The sequence below is a fragment of the Mus caroli genome, unplaced genomic scaffold (genome assembly GCF_978045245.1).
Source record: "Mus caroli unplaced genomic scaffold, Mus_caroli_1 scaffold_3, whole genome shotgun sequence".
In the NCBI taxonomy this organism is placed as follows: domain Eukaryota; kingdom Metazoa; phylum Chordata; class Mammalia; order Rodentia; family Muridae; genus Mus; species Mus caroli.
In genome coordinates, this window is record NW_028227258.1 from 106,646,034 (window position 1) to 106,666,324 (window position 20,291).

Consider the following 20,291-nt stretch of genomic DNA (forward strand, 5'->3'; position numbering starts at 1 on the left):
GGAAAGAGAGGCCCATTGGTCGTGCAAACTTTATATGTCTCAGTACAGGGGAACACTAGGGCCAAGAAGTGGGAGTGGGAGTGGGTGGAGGAGTGTGGGGGGGGGGACTTTTAGGATAGCATTGGAAATGTAAATGAAATAAATAACCAATAAAAAACAGAAAAGAAAATCACAAGTGGTTCGAGTAATGAACACAGAGCTCAATGGGTGAAAGGCTACACATGCCAGACACCCTAAGTTTTCTCTCCAGAACCCACAAGATGAAAAGAGACAACCAACCCACACAAGTTCTCCTTTGTCTATTCACACACTTGGCGAATCACATGCACATGTGTGCATACACATACACATGTATAAATGAATGTAAAATAAGAATCTAATGAAATACTGGGGCCTGAAATTTGAAGAAAATAGTAAAAAAAAAAAAAACCCCACAATAACTTAAAAGTATTTCTTAAAAAGTAAAGACAAAATAATTTCCTGAGCCCCCTGAAACCCACACACAGATAGCATCTTCCCCCTGAACAGTATAGCTTGCTGGGTAGGCAGCCATGATCAGCTTTTAGCCCCTTACAATTGCCTTCTTAGCATTTGGCTTTCTTATCACAGTCCATGAGAGCCATCCTGCCCGAGTCCCTGCTGTGCTCTGTGTGTGCAGTGACATCACACTATAAGTGATGCCAGTCAGTGCTATTAGTCCATGTGGCAGTTGGTGACCCTGGAGTTGTGTCCATGTCTTGGCTGTATTGGTAAGGCTGCTATGGACATTGATATAATACCATTTTTCTATCATGCAAGTTTCCAGTAGAGGACAGGCTTTATTTCTTTACAGGAGATACCTAGGAATGGGCTTGCACACAGAGTAAATTCTACTTAACATTTTAGCATTCTACTGAAATGTCTTCTGTAGTGACTTTGTCATCTTCTATCCCCACACACAAAGTGCCGCAGCTCATGTCCCTTGTGCCTTCACCCACGCATGACCTCCTATTGTTGTTTTTGATTACAGTCACTTTACTGGACATGAAGTAAAATATTTTTATAATTTTAAGTTATCCAGTATAATGGCATTGAATACCTCTTTGTATGTTTATTAGATGCTAAAACATTTTTATATATTTTTAAAAGATAATGAGTACTGACATTATAGATATAACCTTGGCAGTTCTTCACTGGAGTAGTTTATCTGCTCCCCAAGTTAGTCATCTTATTTCAAATATGCCTAATGAATAGAAATGTGGGTCCTGCTTTTGGAGACAAATTCCCAAGGCAAGCAATATCCTGCTTAAGGATTTGGGGCCTAGTAAAAGCTAATAATTATCTGGGCAAGAAACCACTAGGTAATTACAATTTGTAGAAACTAATTAAGCAAGATGATAGATTCTTAATTGAATCTGTAGAAAAATATGCGTGAGTCATTTAGTATATTCGGTAGCAGTGCATCCAGGCCAGTGGATTGGCCTCCCTGGCTCATATCTAGATTTCCTGTAAATGGCATTCCGTGAGAGATTGTTATGGTTGTTTTTCTAATATATATTGCCACTTGTATTCCTTCCCTCTCTCCCCCTGAGAATAGCCTTTAAACCTTCTCCCACATTTAGAAGTCAGTGAGCTTTCTGGATTGATAAGAACCAACCCAAGTTAGAATAATATGTCTAACCAGGATGCATGCTCCACTCACCCAGGATCAGTGACATAAGCCTTGTGCCCTTTGAATCTGCAGCTATTTATGAGCACAGGAGCCCAAACAACCCAGCTGTGTCACTGGCAATTTTCATTTGGTATCCTAAGGATCTAACTCAGGCAAACACTTTACCAACTGAGGTACTCCTGCCTAGGTCTCGTCCTCAATTCTAAACCAAATTCCTGCCATCTTACTAATTAGTCTAGGAAGACTTGTAAACTAATCTTTTGCTGTCTGATGGATATTTGGGGACCTTCTATTGTCCCAGTCTCTGCTGTCTGCCTCTCAGGAGAAATGCCAGGATAAATAGACAGTTTGCACACAGATCCAGCAGGCAGTGGATAGTTTCAGAAGTCTCCTCTTCTGGTCTTCCTTGAAGCAACTTTGGGAGGCTTAAAAAAAGAACTCTCTTGTGCATCAGCTGGGTGATAGGTCTGTGGCGTGTCTGAGGCCGCCAGCTTTGCTTCCATGTTAGTGCTGACTCTAGGAATTCCTAAGAAGCAAAGATGTAAAGGGACATGTCACCAAGTGTGGCTACACCCACAGCTGCCACTCTGAGGGTCACCCTCCTGAATTTCTCCATCTTGAAGCCTACCTCCACAGCACAGATTCTCTGCTCTGGCCAGGTTCCGCAGCTGCTGATACAGGGTGATCATGCGGATCTGTAGAAACCTGGCAAACAAAGAGTTAGCACTCAACATCACCACCTTGCTGCAAGGTTCTAAGTTTTGCCAAAGGTACATTTATTTGGTATGTGTTTCTTTAATATAAGGAGCCTATACAGTGAGCTGTGGAAGTACTTACATCTTCTCTAAATTCTGTGAGGACAACTACTAGTCATTCAGTGTTTTGTTGGATTTTCTGTGTACTTATTGGGTAGTTTCTGTAGGCTTTAGTTCCTCCGAAATAGGTTTATCGTTGTGCATGCATGAGCTTTCTGCTCTATTTGTAGTGGACACCAGGATTATCTCCAGTTATTCACATGAGTTCTTTTTAATGAGCCTCATGTGCAAAATGAGAAAATGAGAATGGCATATATCTCAGAGAAATAGCATTCACTGTGGTAAAAGTCCTTCCTCTCTCTGTGGATTAAGATTCTATATCCATGACCATATTCTGTATCCCTGCTCCTCCTCCTTTCAAGCTGTCATTACAAAATTCAAGGTAATGAAGAGAAAAATAATTACATGAAAAGGAAGGCATCACTAGTTTTTAAATGTGGGCTTCACCACAGCGTGTGGAGCTAAGCTGGTGTCTGATGAAGTGGCTTTTGATTTTCCATAGATCGTGTTCTAACTTTGAACACTTGATGCATTGTCATTTGTCTGTGGTGACTGCACAAGTTCATATAGTCCACACCTGTCATTCTGCTCTTCAGTCACGGCCACCCCTGTCCCTGTGCTTTGGCCCGTTCTGAGGCTCTCCTCATCCTACCCACACTTGGTGCTGTCGCTGGTGTTGTGGGCTTATATGCTGTGACACAGTGATCAAGATATGAACGCAGTGACAAAATTCTCTCACTGATGAGCTGTAGAATTCAAAATTGGGTCTCTTTAGAAAATAACTTGGACTATAATGCCATCGCTTTTTGTAGACATATCAGTAAATACTAAAAGCTTTGTTTGCACAGTGAACATACACTGGCTTAATTTATCTACACACAGCATAAGATAATCTCAGCCAGCTTCCTCAGGAAGCATTGATAAAGCCTTGTATTTGGTTCTAACTTGGTTAGCATCTGACCTCTTGACAAAGGACAGAAATAGAAAGTCTTTCTGATAGTATTACCCTAATGCTGGCTTCATCAATCATAATCTACCCATTTATAATTTGTTTTTCAAAAAGACCTTTCAGGATGGCAAGTGAAAATCTCACCCAGCCCTCAGCCCTGCTGAGTCCTAGCACTGCTGGGCCAAATGCAGATCACAGGCCATGTCACCCAGCCAGGAAAGGAGCACTGAGGCCCTGTGTGTTTTCTCTTATTGTTTCATGTCCTTTGCAAATTTTTCATATTTTGAAGACAAGGTCTCTCTTATAGTAGGTAGTAACTTGAATTTGAAATATCTTACCAGTACGTGAATCAACACTGTATATATGAAAGAACATTGATGGTGTCCACTTCACTTAACAAATAGCTAGTGAGTACTCCAGACAGTTCTACTAATTTGTAGGACATTGCTCACTAGGTAAGAATATCTGCCCTTATTTAGCTTCCTTTCAATTAAGACAGGCCAACTTCCTTATGGAGGGAGGGAGGGGGAGGAAGGGAAGGAGGGAGGAAGGGAAAAGGAGGGAGGGAGAATAGCTTGGTGTATGAGATGGCCAGTTCTAAGTTAAAGAGAAGTCAGAGAGGAGATGACTCAGGGAAGAGGTTGGTGTCTCCATTCACAGGCGAGCTTGAGACAACAGGGCTGGGGTGAAGAAGTAAGCCATTTGACTCTCTAGAGAAAGACCTCTTCAGGCAGAGGAACATCTGGACAAAGACCAGTGCCAGGCATGCTTGGCCAGGAGGCCAGCGGCCAGAGTTGGGACAGTGAACAGTGAACAGTGGTGCATAGTGAAGGAGAACTGAGCAGCAAAAGGACCTAGCACCCAGGGCCTGTGGGCTCCATAAGCACTGACCAGTTGACTGAGCACAGTGTGGCATGGTCTCACATTCTAAATGCTGTCTTCTGGCTGCACTGAGAGTGCTGGGGCTGCCAGGGTAGAGCTGGAATCCATCCGGAAGCATTTCTAGAGGTGCTGGGGACATGGAAGGGAGAGTGAAGGTAGTGAGAAGTTGTTTCTCTGTCCTCTGTGATCGAATGCTACACCCTGCAGTGACCTCCATGACTTCTACTAGAGGCATTTTCTCTCAGTTCCTTCATGCAGGAGCAGTTGTAAGGTCAGACTAAGTTGCATAGCGGCTGCTTACGCATATCAGAGAATTATAATATTTCAGTTTGTTCTGCTAAGGTGAGGGTTAGTGCTCGTCATTACCATGGCATGGGGGCAGGGATTCTAAATCACAGGACAGGCTAAAGTCAGCATGCTTACCTCAATCGGCTCTGATCTGTTCAGTACATAGAGAGCCTCTTTTCCGTGAACCCTCCAAGGACAGTGTGTGGCGTGTAGTAGGTGGGCAGTCATTTAGGACAGGAGAGAAGTCAGACTGTTTTCACCTTGTTCTTCCGCTTGGGAAATCAGGTTTTGTCTTTTGTGTTACCCTGTTCATAAAGTCTAGAACACTGTCTGTCTCAAGGCATAGTCTCTAACTGAAGATATACTCTATACTTTGGAAACAATGGAGTGCTAGGCTGGTAATTTTTAATCGCACTTTCCAATTTGAATGTAAATTGATTTCACAAGTAACTGTGTGCTGCAGCTACTGCTTGGTGACAGGAGGGCATTTGTGTAGAGCATGCACACCACTTTTCTCAATAAAAAAGACCAGTGAGAGAATTAACTCCAGACGAAGGATGGGCTCAACTCAGAAACACACAAGATGAAGTGCTCGCTCTCAGGCCAGTGAGAAAGGAACAGTTATACATGGGGGTCACACCCAAGCTTTATCTCCAAGCACCTTGATCTATATCCAAAAACCATGAAAACCTCCAGCAGCAGAGCTGGGATAGAGTTTTTGAAAGCCTGTTATATGCAGGGCTTGCTGGCTAAGTTATGCAGGGAAGAGCCTAATGGTGATGGTTGTAAGAGAAGGCGCAGGGCATGGTGGCTTCAGAAGTCTGCTCTGTAACAGGCTACCGTGCAATGGTTAGAGAAAGAGGCAAGGTAGATTGTAGTAGGCCATTTGAAGAGCAGTGAGATCTAGGATGTCATCTTGGGTTATGGTGCATCTAGCCATCAATCAAGTAATAGGATAATTTAACACACATCCCCCACCACAGTCATTTAAAAGAGCTTTACTGAGCTTTGTATATAATCCCAGTACTCAGGTCACTATGAGATCAAGTCCAGATTGGTACACATGGCAAGTTCAAAGCTGTCCTGAGCCACGTAGTACAGCTATATATAATTATGTTTATTTAAAACAATAATTGAGTAATAAAGTTTCAGTTATTAAAATTTTAATGTAATCATGGGAGAGAAGAGCTAGCCTAGACATTTACAAAAACTAAAATGTTTTTCCGATTATCTGCTTGAATACACACATCACTATTCAGGGAGTATTTTGTTACTGAAAGGAGATCATTGATAGCATAGGAAGATGGAAGTATTTTTATTTAGTATAGAAGAGATAGAAATTGCATTCCCATATATAAAAGGATTCTCACAGCTCATTTCAGTTTCCTTTGTTCTTTCTCATGAATTTTAGAGAGGCTTTATCCCAAGTACATAAGTGAAAGAATTCTCTCCCATCTAATACCCATGGGCAAAGATGGGGATGAGATGTAGGTGGGTGCAGTCCATCTGAAAGATACCATTCCACTTCACATCTCTCTTCACTTCCTTCCTCTCACATCCCAGGGGTAGAGTTATGGATGGGAAATTAGGTTACCTAGGCTTAAAGCGATTGCCTCTGCCTGGAGATGTGAAGGAGATGTTCAAGAAGCTATTAGGGCCATTATAACACTAATAGCTTAGTAATCGAGTATTTTTTTCATATTTTCCAGTGTAAGCACCATACTAAGATCTTATTTCAAAGTGCAGAGTGAGTCTGTGCATGCAAACACAGCTCTGAGAAAACCAAATAAGCACAGCCCTGTGTTCAGTAGCAGGGTAAATACCATTTGTGCAGTGAGCAGCCCTGCAGTGAGGACCTCTTTTCTGGGTGAGGTTATAGCTAATATTAAGTTCCTACATACAGACACATTTGACTTTGAACTAGATTTAGCTTTAAAGTGTTCTAAACTTGGGGTTTTTTTTTCTCTTGCATAGTGATAAGCAAGGCACATTATAATAGGGTTTTGTTCTCTTCATTCCTGCCTCATTTAATTTTAATTTTATGAATGAAAAGGCAAAGCTATCCAGAACACTTAACTGCCACTGTCACCTGATTCACCATGCTGCCTCTCTGTGTAGACTAGACTGGAGCAAATAACAGTAGATATCACAAAGATTCTGAGTTTAATTAAATATTATTATGAAAACCATGAACTAATAATAATAAGGTTTAGAGCTGAGGGAAAATGTATTAATAGCAAGCAAGATAATAAAATGCATAAATGGATAACTAGAAGTCTTATAGAAATTCAATGAAATTTCTCTGCACTCTCAGAAAAATCCAAGGCCTCTATTTTTAGTTGAATTCTACCAATTTTTCAGGAAATAATGAACTCAGTTCTTATGCAAGATGCCTCAGAAACCATGGAAAGCCATAGGATTATTATTCCAACAATAATTAAGGGGAGAATTAAATAAAGAACAAGTGCCAACCTCATAAACAACTACAATGCAAAAATACCAAGCAAATTAGCATGGGAGGTGGCAGATGTATGTTTGAATGCTTCTCTCTCTCTCTCTCTCTCTCTCTCTCTCTCTCTCTCTCTCTCTCTCTCTCTCTCTCTCTGCCTGTGTGCATGCATGCATGTGTGTGCATTGTGCCTAAGTGAATTTTAACCCTTTAACATCAGGAACAGATGTGGGTGCTCCATCTCATTACTTCTGTTATCTATAGCTGCTAAACTTGAGAACAGTTGTGCATGAAAAAAAAAGATGAAGAAGCTATACTTGCAGATAATCAATAGTTGTCAGAAACAAAATTAGCTTAGAGAAATCAATAGCATTTTTTCTACATAATAAATAACCATATATTGAGTGTATCTTTTTACATGTACCAATTTCTTTAGTATTTATTGGCTTTTAATTTTTTCATATATTTAGATTATATTCTTTCCCTCTCCCAAGATCCCTACCCACTTGCCCACCCAATTTTGTTCATACTCTCTCTCTCTCTCCACCCCCACCCCCAGCCCGCTGAATCTAAACAAACAAAATCCAAAAGGATAAAACAAAATAAAACCCAAGAAACATACAAATAGGTCTGTTTTATATTGGCCAGCTACTCCCTGTCATGGGTGCTTATTCTGGGGATGGTTGATAATACCTAGTTAATACTCCATTAGTGAAAACTGACTTCCTCTCTCCTAACAGACATCAGTTACAGATAGCTTCTTGGTTAGGGTTAGGACTTTGTGCCCACTTCCCTTCCCAGTACTAGGATTTTGATTTGAATCTACAGATCTTATAAATACATCAAAATTTTATGAACTTATTTAGGGGGAAATAAAACTTGACCAAGAACACCAAAAAAATGTTATGGAGAAAATTTTAATTTTTATCTCTTAACATAAGTCATAGGAACTGATCTGTATAGAAGAAGATTTTTGGAAGTGTCAATGAATGAAACTAATGTCCATGTTTACAACTTAAGAGAAACAAGGATAATTATGTAAATGTCTGGGTACACATAACTGGCTAGACACATACATACATACATACATACATACATACATGAAAGAGTAAAAGAAAGGAAGGGGGCAAGAAACAAAGGAGTGTGCAGCAGCCTAGAAATCAAGCAGACCCTGTCCCAGACTCGCCAACAATAGGATGTCTGAGATGAGTCTCAGAGATGGTCCAGTATTTATTGGGCTTCAGAATCCTCTTATGACTCACTGTAATAAATACTTGCATGTAAGACCCAAACAGCTTTACATGCAAATAAAGCATGTTTGCAACACCACTTCAGTAACTCGATGTGAGATAGAGAGTTGGGAAAGATGGTGGAGTGGGTGGTGCACGAGCAGCAGACAAACAGAACTAGAGACGAGGTGGTTTTAGAAACCATGTAGATGTTTGTGGTCTGTGCTGCCACCAGAAACCATGTGGAAAACTATGATCTGTGCAAGGAATGAGCAAGGCTGTGTCTTTTGCAGTGGTATAAATGACTGTAGGCTCTTAACAGAGAATGAGAGACATTTAAAGCTTCTATGACAACACCCACCCCACACACACATACTCACCTCCAATAATTCCAGACAGGAAGCCATTGCTTCTGTGACAAAAAATGTGACAAAGATGCTGAAATGTAGCTCTTCACAGTTAATGGCTTCTGGCAGGAGGGATGTGAGTGGAGAAAGACGCAGTTATCTTTAGCAGGATAGCCACTGGGAATTTGACCATGCTCCAGTGAGTACAGGGCAATGCAAATTGTACTTGGTGTGTTTTCTGGGAGTGGTGGAGGGCACAAGGGTGAGAGGGTAGACTCTGGAGGAATGGGAAAGGATTGTGACCTGCATGTGTTGTATGAAATCCCCAAATAATTAATAAAAATATTTTGTCAAAAAAAAGGAGAGAGGAGGGAAAAAAGAAAGGGAGGGCATGCATGGTAAGGGAACAAAGAAAGGGAACACAGATGAACAGAACTGGTCTTTTTCCAGATAGAGGATCATATTATTTAATAACGGTAGGTCTGAATATCACCACAAATACATATTTGCACACAAAACTCACAGCACACATTTTTGAGGAAAGGATTTCTAGTTGCTACATAAAATAATAATGGATTCTGGTCTACTGTGAATGAAAGTAGACTCTAGATGAACTAAAAACTTATATGTGAGGAGTCAGCCATCATATGAGTCTGATGGGCAGAGATACGGAAAGCTACCTCCAACAGCAGAACTCCTCTTCCCAGGCATGAACTGCTAAATGAGTTGGTGGTCTCAAAATGCAAAATGGATGCAGAGACACCTAACAGACAGTATCTGTAAGAGGATGCATGTGCACGGATTAAACCTGCAAGGAATCACTTCTGAAATTGTCAAAGTCTGCATTCAGCAACATAAAGACAGAAACTGCCATGCAAAAGTGAGTGGGGGCGGGCGAGATGGTGAAGATGCTAAGAGCACTGCTGCTCTAGCAGAGGATCCAGATTCAGGTCCCAGCACCCACATGAGGCTGCACACAACCACTTTAATTCCAGTTCCAAGAAGTGGAATATGGTCTTCTGGCATCAGAGGGCACATGCACAAACATAGGCACAGAGCAACAACTTTGTGTATGTACACACACATGTAAAATTTAAAAATAAAGTGAGCAAAGGGTATGAATAGGACATTTTTGGGAGACCCAAAAGACAAAGATGTCTTTAAAATATCTAATTTGTTACCAATCAAAGGACTACAAACCAAAACAACTAGTTATTATTTTGTAGCTGTCATAGTAGCCCAAATTAGAAACCGAGGTAACACCAAGGTGGCAGGGGCATATAGAGTCACAACACATGGAAAGAACTGGGGACAGGACAGTCATTCTGAAGAGCAGCAGGCAGTGACTGGGAGGAGGAAACAGACAACATGAGTGTGAGGTGAGGCTCAGGTCCTACTCCAGAAGAAATGTAACCAACATCCAAGAGCCCCAAGGGCTGCCCGTGCCCCAGGCAATGCCTTTGCAGTGTGAGGAGGAGGAGCACAGGCTCCCACAGGCAGATCTTAGAACCGTACAAGGGACAAAATGTGTTCCTAGGCCATGGTTGTAGAGCAAATACTCAGAACAGAAGGAATATTAACTGTTTCATGCTTGTTGCATGTGGTGAGAAAGGAAGTGAAAGAAGGGTACTGAGATGAATAAACACATTTTAAACTCAAAAGTCCTGGAAAGCCATCATTCTCTTCTGTCCCCCTGTGATCGCATTAGCCATATCATTCAATAATAGCTTTATCCTAGCAAAATAATAGTAAATTGGTAAATTTTTCAGTGACAACTCTAAGACTTATTTCACATAGTTAGAAAAACAAACTTTCTTTAAGTATTAATTCACAGCTATTCTCAGTTCCTGGGGCGAGATCGGAATGTGGCCACTCAATAATCCCCCTGCATAATGGTCAACTGTTTTATCCTTTCATCCACTGGACTAGTGCTGAAGTGATCACTAACAAGTGTACTGACTTCTAAAATTTACTAAATCACACAAACTGTAACAAATATAATCTGCAAAGAGTTAACCAATCACTTTACTTTTTGTCTCATTTCTCATATTCTGGTCTGAATGGTTATTTTAATATCAGTAAAACGTGAAGGACCGAATCAGGAAAGGGATGCAAGGGAATGAAGTATTAGGTGTGGGAAAGTGGAAAGGCACTGCAGAGAGTACAGTTTTGAGAGGATTCCTTTGAAAGTTATTGTTTGTTAATTGAAAGGATGACAAAGTGGGTTAACCCCTTAGTAACTGGGACAAACAACCAGAGAGTGAGCGGATTCACACATTTACTGACAGCTGCACTCTATGATATATAGCTGTACACAGAGAATTTCTGAAGCTGGATACCGAACCTCCTTTGCATATGGTTGCAAAGCATCCTGCCTGCTTTGACCGTATCAGAGGTGAAGGGAGTGAGTGGGTTGGTTACTCCCCAGTAGCAAAGTACCCACTATGAATTTTATTCAGGGATGAAGTGAACTCCAGCCCATCTGTCTGGGTGTCTCCATTATCCTTCTCTTCCTTCTCCTCCTTCACCAGTAACACCACTTTCTCCTTCTTCGTCGTCTTGTAAAGTCTTCTAACTCACAAATAAAAACATCACATAGCTGGTTTAAAAAAGTGACTCACACAGTTGCACAGCTTGCCCATTTCCAAGCTCAGTCAGTACCTATCAGTGAACTAAATACAAAGGGCCTTTGTCTCCCCCGACTCTCCACAGAAGCCTGTGTTTGTTGACTCCCAGATATACTTCCCCGCCACACACACACCACTCAACATCAAACCTCCATAGTCCCCTGGTACTTCCCAAAGTCTGTATTGACTGAGCCAATTCCAGGCATGAAGAAGGCATTCCTCCCTATGAACATTTTTGTGTATATAATGGAGCCAAGAGAATGGAAAGCATTTTTGTGAAGAGACTTTTATTTAGCCCTGTGTCTTATTAAAGGTAGTCTTTTGCCATTTCTGGGGACTGAAGATATTATATATAAAATCAAAGACAACGTAAAGGCATAATGTCTTTGTTTATACTGAATGTTTCACAGTGAGAAAGTAATTTGGAACCTTTGCTAAATGTATGGTCTTATTATTCCCTCATTCATTTCAGGCCCTGGAAAGTGAATTTGTTTCTTGCCAACTCCATCAATGGATTGACCTTATATTTGGCTACAAACAGCGAGGGCCAGAGGCAGTCCGTGCTCTCAATGTTTTCCACTACTTGACCTACGAAGGCTCTGTAAACCTGGACAGCATCACAGACCCTGTGCTCCGGGAGGTAGGTGTCCTGAGCTGCTCCCAAAGTGTTGAACTTAATCTCTCAAACACACATCTGGCTCCCCATCTTTTTCCGTGTAAGTCTCCTTTCAGCCTGACTCTTTACTACACATAGATTTCATGGTTTGACAAATATAAAAAAATGGAGATATATCAAAGGGAAACAATGAGACCAATATGTTGAGGGTTGTTTTTTTTTTTTTTTTTTTTTTTTTTTTTTTTTTTTTTTGGTTTGGTTTGGTTTGGTTTGGTTTGAAATACAGACATTTTAATGCAGAACTGTAATTTTACTTCAGCTCTCCATTAAAATGCATTACATGTTGTTAATGGGTGAGACTTAGGCAAATATGTAACTATGAGGAATTCACTAAAATAATCAACAGCATAAGTTTTTAAAAACAAAAGCAGCTTTGCAAATTTCTAGGAGGAACATTCAAAGAGATATACCAGTGTAATGGATGCTGTTGATAGTGCTGTCCTCAGCCTGAACTGTCTATAGCTAACAGTTGGGGATTACAAGTATTTTAAGTGAAAAAGTCATATTAAGTAGCATTTAAATAGCTTCCCAGGCATACAATGACTTCGGCTAGGTAGGCAGGATAAAGATGCAGCAGCTGCTAGGTAAGTGTTGCTCCAAGGAAACTATATCCCTGCCCTCCATCCTACCCACAATCTGCCATCTGCTGTATGCAAAACAAAACATTGTGGCTACATCTCCAGGCACTGGATTGCTCTTTCAGTTTTCATTTCAGAGATAGAAAATGTACAGATTGGCAATGAAGCTCTCTTAAAAAATCTTGTTTCCATTTCTTACATGTGCCATAAAATAAAGACTCCATTTGCATGGCTCCAAGCAGAGAAGAAAGGGAGGAGAGAATACATGATCATTGCTCATTGGTCGCTTAGGGCAGAGCACTTGGAGAACACATCCCACATGTTATTAAAGGCAGTGTTGCACAGTAACATATGCACAAGGGAATGGGAGCAGACAGGGGCTGGTGGTCCAGGAAGAACCCAGGTATTGTGAAATCATTTGGTGAAGTGAGAAATACCCTCCAGAGATCACTACACTTGCCTAATTTAGTGCTTTCAGTTGTATATAAAATTTAATCAGCTTATTTGATATGAGGAAATTCTTATACCCCTTTGCTCAACATGGGCCCATTTTATAAATTCTTTACAAATAAAATTCATCTTTTTCAACCAACCAACTGGGGTTTTTTTGTTGTTGTTTTGGTTTGGTTTGGTTTTTGCCTTTTGAGATAAGGTCTCACTCTGTAATTCTGAATGACCCAGAACTTTATATGTAGAGACCATTCTGACCTGGAACTCATAGAAATCCATCTGCCTCTGCCTCTGCCTCTGCCTCCTGATGCTGGGATCAAGGGTGTTCACTATCTTCCCAGCCACAATGAATACTTTTAGGATCAGAAAAGGGAAACTGGAATAGCTCATTCTTATACTCCAAGTCCAGTTAGACTTAGGTCATAGTTTTCATGGGCATCTCTGGTCCTGGGTATTTTGTTGTGCTTTTTCCCTCTACAACAAAGTTCTGTATGTAAAAGGGAAAGTACAGGCTGATTGTTTTGGACAAAATACAAATTTGAGCATATTGAATATGAGGAAAACCATGGGTAGCATTCAGATTGATAGGGAAATAGCAGGTTTTCCTTATTTAAATGTGAATTGAAAAGGAGACAAATGAGCCAGCCGGAAGACACCAGAATTAGAATTGAGATGTTCCTTCTGTGATTAGAGGGCACATTTGAACCTCACTGACAGTGTCTGCTTCCTTAGCCGGCAAACCACCATTCTGGGCAGTGGCAAAGCCAATTAATTTTTCGTAAGCTTTACTCATCACACTGTAGGAAGCGTAGCACGGCGCATGGGCTTTTCACTGATTTGCTGGATGGGAGTGGGTCCAGCTTCATGTTCACTTATTATGTAGATGTTCTGAACAGAATCTATTACATTCTAGATCTTTATATAACCCCAGCAATGAAGACTGTCTAGTGTTAGGCAGGATGTCTTTGTTCCACGCTCTGCTCCTTTGAGGGTCATTCAGAATAAACACTCACTAGATGATGAAGGTCTGCCATCCTCAAAGTCAAGCCAGGATATGCATCTCCTCATCCCCGACCCCTGTCACCTGTGAGGATGCACACTCTGGCAGTGCCCCTCCCTCCAGCTAGCACAGGCCCTGCGACAAGTCGGCAGGTAGCTTCGACGATCTCTGGCAACTCAAGATTTCTGAGGAAGCTGCTTCATCTTCCTGAGGGCAGCAAGAGACCATTAGCGTAGTGCAGACTGAGGGCTGTTAAGGAAAGTAGTTAATTTTCATCTCCTAGTCCTCGCCATCATTCTCTCTCATGCATTCCTGTTAATTTCAGTGAATAAGTTAAAACAAAACATATTCCCACAAAGTCCTTTGCAGCTTAAAGAGCAATGCTCTCCAAAGGCTAAGAAGCACTCAAGAGCCACAAGCCAGCTCAAGACAGCCAGAGTGCTGAATCTCACTCACAATCTCAGTTGCTCCGGGAAGGGAGAAATAGCACACCACCCGACGCAGGGGCACTCAGCCCCCACAGCCATGAGGCAGAGCTCTGTAGATAGTGAAGCTAAGGTTTAATGGTTTAAGGTTCATACTCCTCCCTGCACATTATCACGGTGAAAAACCCCAGGGAGATACAATACCTGGTTTCAAAGCATTCCTCTTGGAACCCTGAAGAGCGTTGCTCTCAGCCCAAAAGACTGAACAGACTCCTACAAAAAAAAAAAAAGAAAAAAAAAAGAAAAAAGAAGAAAAAAAGCTCAAATATTAGCCCATTTATGATGTCTTCACTCATTTTACTTATAATGATTATCTTGGTGTTTTTTTAATATAAAGATCATTAATAGCTAAAACCACGGGAAAGCTAGGTTTTGTTGTTTCATAATGCCAGTTTGCCTGATTAAGATAATTTTATTACAAAATGCTAAGCACCACCTTAAAATACTAGCATGTCCCATTTGTTTAAAAATTCTATGATCTGCCTAGAATTCTGAGCTTTGAAGTCAGTACTAAAATTTGTGAAATAGCTTAAGGTTATTGACTCATTCTTCCCTGACAGGTGAAGCCATGAACCAGCGCTAACCACAGCAATTATGGCATTAAAATGTCAAGAAATTAGAGGTCAGAATAACAGATAATTTTCTTCTCTGTGTCAGATTAAAAATTGGCATTCTTTGACAGTTTAGGATCTCTGGCTGAGAAAATGATGACAGCTTAACTCATTTTATACGTGTAAAGCAGTAATTGATAGTAAACTTTATCCTGACAGCTTCTGGGCAGAAACATGACAGCACAATTCTGGTACAAAGCTCCTTACTATGTAAACACTGGGTCTGCTGGAGAGCAGAGACTTATTTAAACTGTCTTAAGTCTTGTTTTACATCATTATCTCCTGGGCTCTTTCTCATGATGGCTCAACTATTTGGGCAGTGGCTTTAAAGCATGACAATGAATAGGCTTTCTTCCCCCTCTTTCACATTAATAAAAGTTATCATTTTCTTCATATTTGTCCCTACCAAGTGACCTGTGACCTGCGTAGGAAGAGGGTTCTGGTTAGAAGCCGCAGCGTGCTAGGGCTCTCTTCCTTCCTGCTCCTCAAATGTGAGCAGAGCCCAGCAGAATCCCAGCACCTCCTGGGAGCTTGTTGGAACTTCTGGCAGGAAACATAAGCGTCCCTTACATGGCTCTGGAGAGCATTTCTGAGCCCATGGATTTGTTGGAGATCTTAGATACTTAGTGTGTGCATGTGTATATGCAGGCGTGTGTGTGTGTGTGTGTGTGTGTGTGTGTGTGTGTGTGTGTGTGTGTGTGCTATGTATATGTTTGTGCATAGGTACCACACTGTGGCTGTGGAGATCAGAGGACAATCTGCGGTAGTCAGTTCTCTCTACCATATGAGTTCCAGGACTGAACTTAGATTGTCAGGCGTAGAGGCCTTTACCCACTGAGCCATCTCACCAGCTCCAAAGGATAAAGTTGGAGAAGGTTTGTTCTACATTAGATATGCTAGAGCTACTTGAGAGGAAGTTCTGCTTTTCTGTACATATAGTAAAATGGGGTAGTTATCATCATATCACAATCGTATATAATAACATCTGTGCCTCCTGCCCTGGATCCTCCACTGTTTCAAACCTACATTCCATTCCCATACAGCCATCTCAGCTACAGCCACTGTGTTTTCCCTGTCGTATGGATATTAGGAAGATCAAGAATAACACTGTATGTCTTGTTCTAAGCTAATATTTGTCCTTAAGTATTATTTGTACTTATAATTTTTGATGTCAATAATTTAGTTTTCTTAAAATATTATTCGAATTTATGTTTCTGCATTGTTGATATGTGCACTGCAAGCCTGCAGTGCCCATGGAGACCAGCAGAGGGAATGCGATTTCCCTGAACCTGGAGTTATAGGAAGTTGTGAGCCTCCCTGTAGGAGCTGCAAAACAAACCCAGGTCCTCTGCTAGAGTAGCCAGTGCTCTTAACTGCTGAGTGTCTCTCCAGCCACGTGCTCACTGTCATTGCATTTCAAGAAGTAAGTTAGCCTTGGTACTGCACTGGTGTTGAAGTTGCGCCTGAGCGAGAAGAGGAAGTCCAATCAGTAGAAGCTTTAAGCTCACTCATGCCAGACAAATGACTAAGAGTGCTAAGCTCTGAACTGACATAAAACGTGTCATCATACCTATTCCAAACTTCACCAAAAAGAAAAATGATTTAAATGACCTCCCCGTGATGAGAGGTAGACACCTAAGCCTGCCAAGTAGTGCTGTGTGGCTGGCACCTAGAACGTATGGACCATGCAGGGTTTATATATTTACAGATATGCTCATCAATTCTGCATTTTAAAATATTCAATACATTTTAATATTTACCAGCAATCACAAGAACTTGCCATTTTCTAGCTGCCTTTACTTAGGCAAGCTCTGCTTTGATCTCTCCTTTGATCTGCCACGGGTAACAGAGCTGCTCTCTGCATGCACTCTGAGGAGAGCATGCCCACAGGAGGTAGGCTACATCACTTCAGCATCACTTCATTTTCTTGCTGAAATGTTCCTTGCTACTACAGAGCACGAACATGATAGGGCTGTCAAGAACCAGCAAGACAGATGTGTCTGTATCCAAAACAGCTGCTGCTGACTTTCCCAGAGAGATGAGCTTGTAAAGTTCATAAGGGAAAAAAATCAACTCACTTTTCATTTCCTGCTCATGTAAATGAAAGACCTTGCCAGCACGGGATGGCCCTGGCTCCTCTGCTCACCTTGCTGTGCGCCTGCCTATCAGCCCTTTCCTCCCTGCACCCTGATGTCTTCCTTTGATATAACCGGGGTGTCAATGAGGGGTGTTGCTTTGATCCCCTAGGATGTTAGTCGGTTCAGTCTCCTGTTGGTGATCCATGAACGAGCTACCTCAGTGAGCTAGAGCACAGAGCCATGGTGCCTCATTGTTAGGGTTGCTCTCCTAAACAGCTTTTCAGGGAAATGAGCAAGAAGCTCGATGGCTGGTAGCAATCTCCAAAACCACCTTGATATGCGTCTTTACGTTGATGAAATATTTAACAAGTTCAAAATCCAAATTAAACACAAGAACACGCTTACATTTTGACTAGTGAAGAGCAAGTAGACGTTAGGTGTTCTTCAGAGTTAGGGCGAGAGGAAGAAAAATACCATGACCCCCCAAACCCTGTGTTCCATATCTACAGCAGTGAGGCTGACCTGGCAGATTTGTTTAATAAACTTTGAATGTAGATGTTACTATCAAAGAAATTAACAGCACATATTGACTTGTGCTTAGCTAACTTTTAATTCGGGCTCCTCTTTTCTTGTTGTATCTTTATGGTATACTTAGCTAGTCTGTTTTGGTTTGTTTGTTTGTTTGTTTGTTTATCTTCCCCCACAAAAACACGTGGTACAGCCAATCAGCCTCAGATATGTCAATTAGATCTTTCTTCCCTCTTTGTGTTATTTTCATTGTGTGCTATTGGGAAATGCTAATTACTGATTCAGAAATTATCAGCAAAGGCTTTCATAATATCCACATTCAGAACAGTGAAGATGGCACCCTGCTGTTTGTAAAGGAACTGTCTGGAAGGCACTTGCCTCCCCGTCTCCCATCAGCAGAGAGCTTGGTGGTGTTACACTGTCATCTGCCTCCCTTTGTGAAGGTGGATCTCACTCAGTTGTCTCAGTTGTGTGTTCAGGACTCACAGTCTCAGACACATTGATAATGGCCAGATTTAAAGTCGTTTGAAGTCTCAATGTAGTCTTTCTAAATTATTGTTTTCATTTATGTAAATATCAGAGGACATTTTATCCTGCTGAATTAATGCTGTGATATTTTGAATCTGCCTTTGGCTTGATAATGATACTTGCTTCATTTTGGAATGTTGTGTCACAGCTCTACATCAAGACAAACCTGGAGCAGGTTATCTATTTTTCAGTAACTTTCTTCCCTGGTCAGACATTCTACTTTACAAGACTGCCACCTGCATACCTGTCCCCTCTCACTGCTTCTTTCTCTCCTTCCCACTGTCTCCTGGAAGGCGTTTCACAGAAAGCAGTTCAGCCAGGGCAGGTATGATAGGATTTAGCCCTGGCTGCATTGGGTTGTGCCCTAGTGGGTTCAGTTGTCTTTGAGAAACAAGTACTAACGTGAGCAAAGTGCCTTCTTAGAAGATGGCCTCTTTCTGGAGTCAGTGGGTACAGGCTGCAGGAGACCCCGAACTCCCACAGCTCATACCAGGCCCCGCACCCCTATCCCGGAAGGTCTTCCACACCCTCAATAAAATGGATCTTGGTTGAGTACACTTTGATTGCAGTCTTTCCTACCCCGGCATGTTGTGAACGGTGATCGGCATCGGTGAGCAGCACTCATCTGTTACACCTTCATAGTAATCTCTCTTGCATCTCTGTCTCAGGCTCCTCCATCTCAGCACATGGCCTGTCAAAGGAGCACCGAAAACTCCTTTAAATGTGCCACACTCAGCCACATGGATGGACCTTGGGGACACTATGCTAAGTAAAATAATTTGGTCAACAATGCAGAGCAAAACAGAACCAAAACTAACAGACACACCACCTCCACCCTCACCCCCACATACAAATACTCCACTTAGAAGAGAGGTCTGGAGCAGTCACTGTCACAGAGGAGAAAGCAAACCAGCATTTGCCAGAGGGGAGGGGTGGGGTCTTGTCAGCGGATACAGACTTAAGGATCTCTGGGCATTGATTGCATTGAAGACTGCACAATTTCACGTAAAATGGCTAAAATAATAAACCAAGTTTTATTTGCATCTAAAATTGCCTTAAGAAGTAATAGAGTTTAGTAACAGTCCTTGTTACAGAGGAGTGGGCAGGATATAGAGGACCAGGAAGAGAAAGGAAAACACTTGAAGGGAGGCTGCCATACCCAGGCAGGCCCAGGGGAAGAGGGCTAAATGTTAGAAGAAAGATGGCAAGAGATGTGTTCTCCAGCATGGACTGTGATCTGAGGCAGAATTGCCTAGCCTAGCCACTGTGGAATCCAACACCCGGCAAGGCAAGGATTGGCCCATAGGAAGCACCTCAGCCTCCTGTCTCCGGTACTGAGCTAGGCTCTCCACTGTAGCGGAGAGTCAGGGAGACTAAGAGCAAGGACCTTAGTACTAGATCTGCAGAGGCCTGTGGGACAGAGCCAGAGAAGAAAGGGGTCTAACACAGCACATCCCCTAGGAAATGTTACTACCAGCTAAAACTATATTTTAGACATCCAAGGCAGGTCAGCCACTACCGGCTTCATTAAAATCCTTGCTTTGTTCCTTGGAGTCACAAACATGTACACTTCAAGTACAGAATCTGGGAGAGCTTGCCAGCAGTAGAACTGGACTAATTATAAAAAAGGAAATATTCCGGATGAAAGATTTTCTGTCAGAATAGACATCTATTAAGTCACTTATGTAACATCATTACAGTTGATCATTCCAGGGAGGGGTGGTGCTCTGGAGTCCTCTCCCACACTCAGAGATGTGAACTAAAAACTGAGACAGGTAACAATAAACCCAAGCTGCTCCCGCAAGCCTGGGATAGCCCGGCCTTCCAAGCCAATGGAAATAGGTTTTGTTAACTGGAGCTAGAAGATAGGTTGCTTATATATTCAATAATTTTGCCAGAATAGAGTTTTTTTTAGTCTTAATGTAAGTGATTATTAAATCAATATTAAAAAAAACATATTTCTGCTTGTGGTTTCTCTGAGGAACTAGAAACAGTTGACAATAAAACAGCATTTTAATTTTTTATATAGTTTAATGTTTAAAAGCAATAAATGATAGAGTACATATATTATTTTCTTGATTTACTTCGTTCTTGGTTTTCTAGCATTAAAAAGTAATGCT

The 20,291-nt window shown here is 41.6% G+C and overlaps 1 protein-coding gene across 5 annotated transcripts in view; it reads left to right on the top strand.

Annotated features, from left to right (window-relative positions):
- The window catches only part of Nbea (neurobeachin), a 539,067-nt gene that overhangs the window by 490,457 nt on the left and 28,319 nt on the right, over positions 1 to 20,291 (top strand). For all 5 annotated transcript variants that reach the window (XM_021158784.3, XM_029475178.2, XM_085835883.1 and 2 more), the window contains one exon: positions 11,710 to 11,877. In XM_021158784.3, the coding sequence (XP_021014443.1) occupies positions 11,710 to 11,877 (168 nt within the window). The remainder of the gene's footprint in view (positions 1 to 11,709; positions 11,878 to 20,291) is intronic.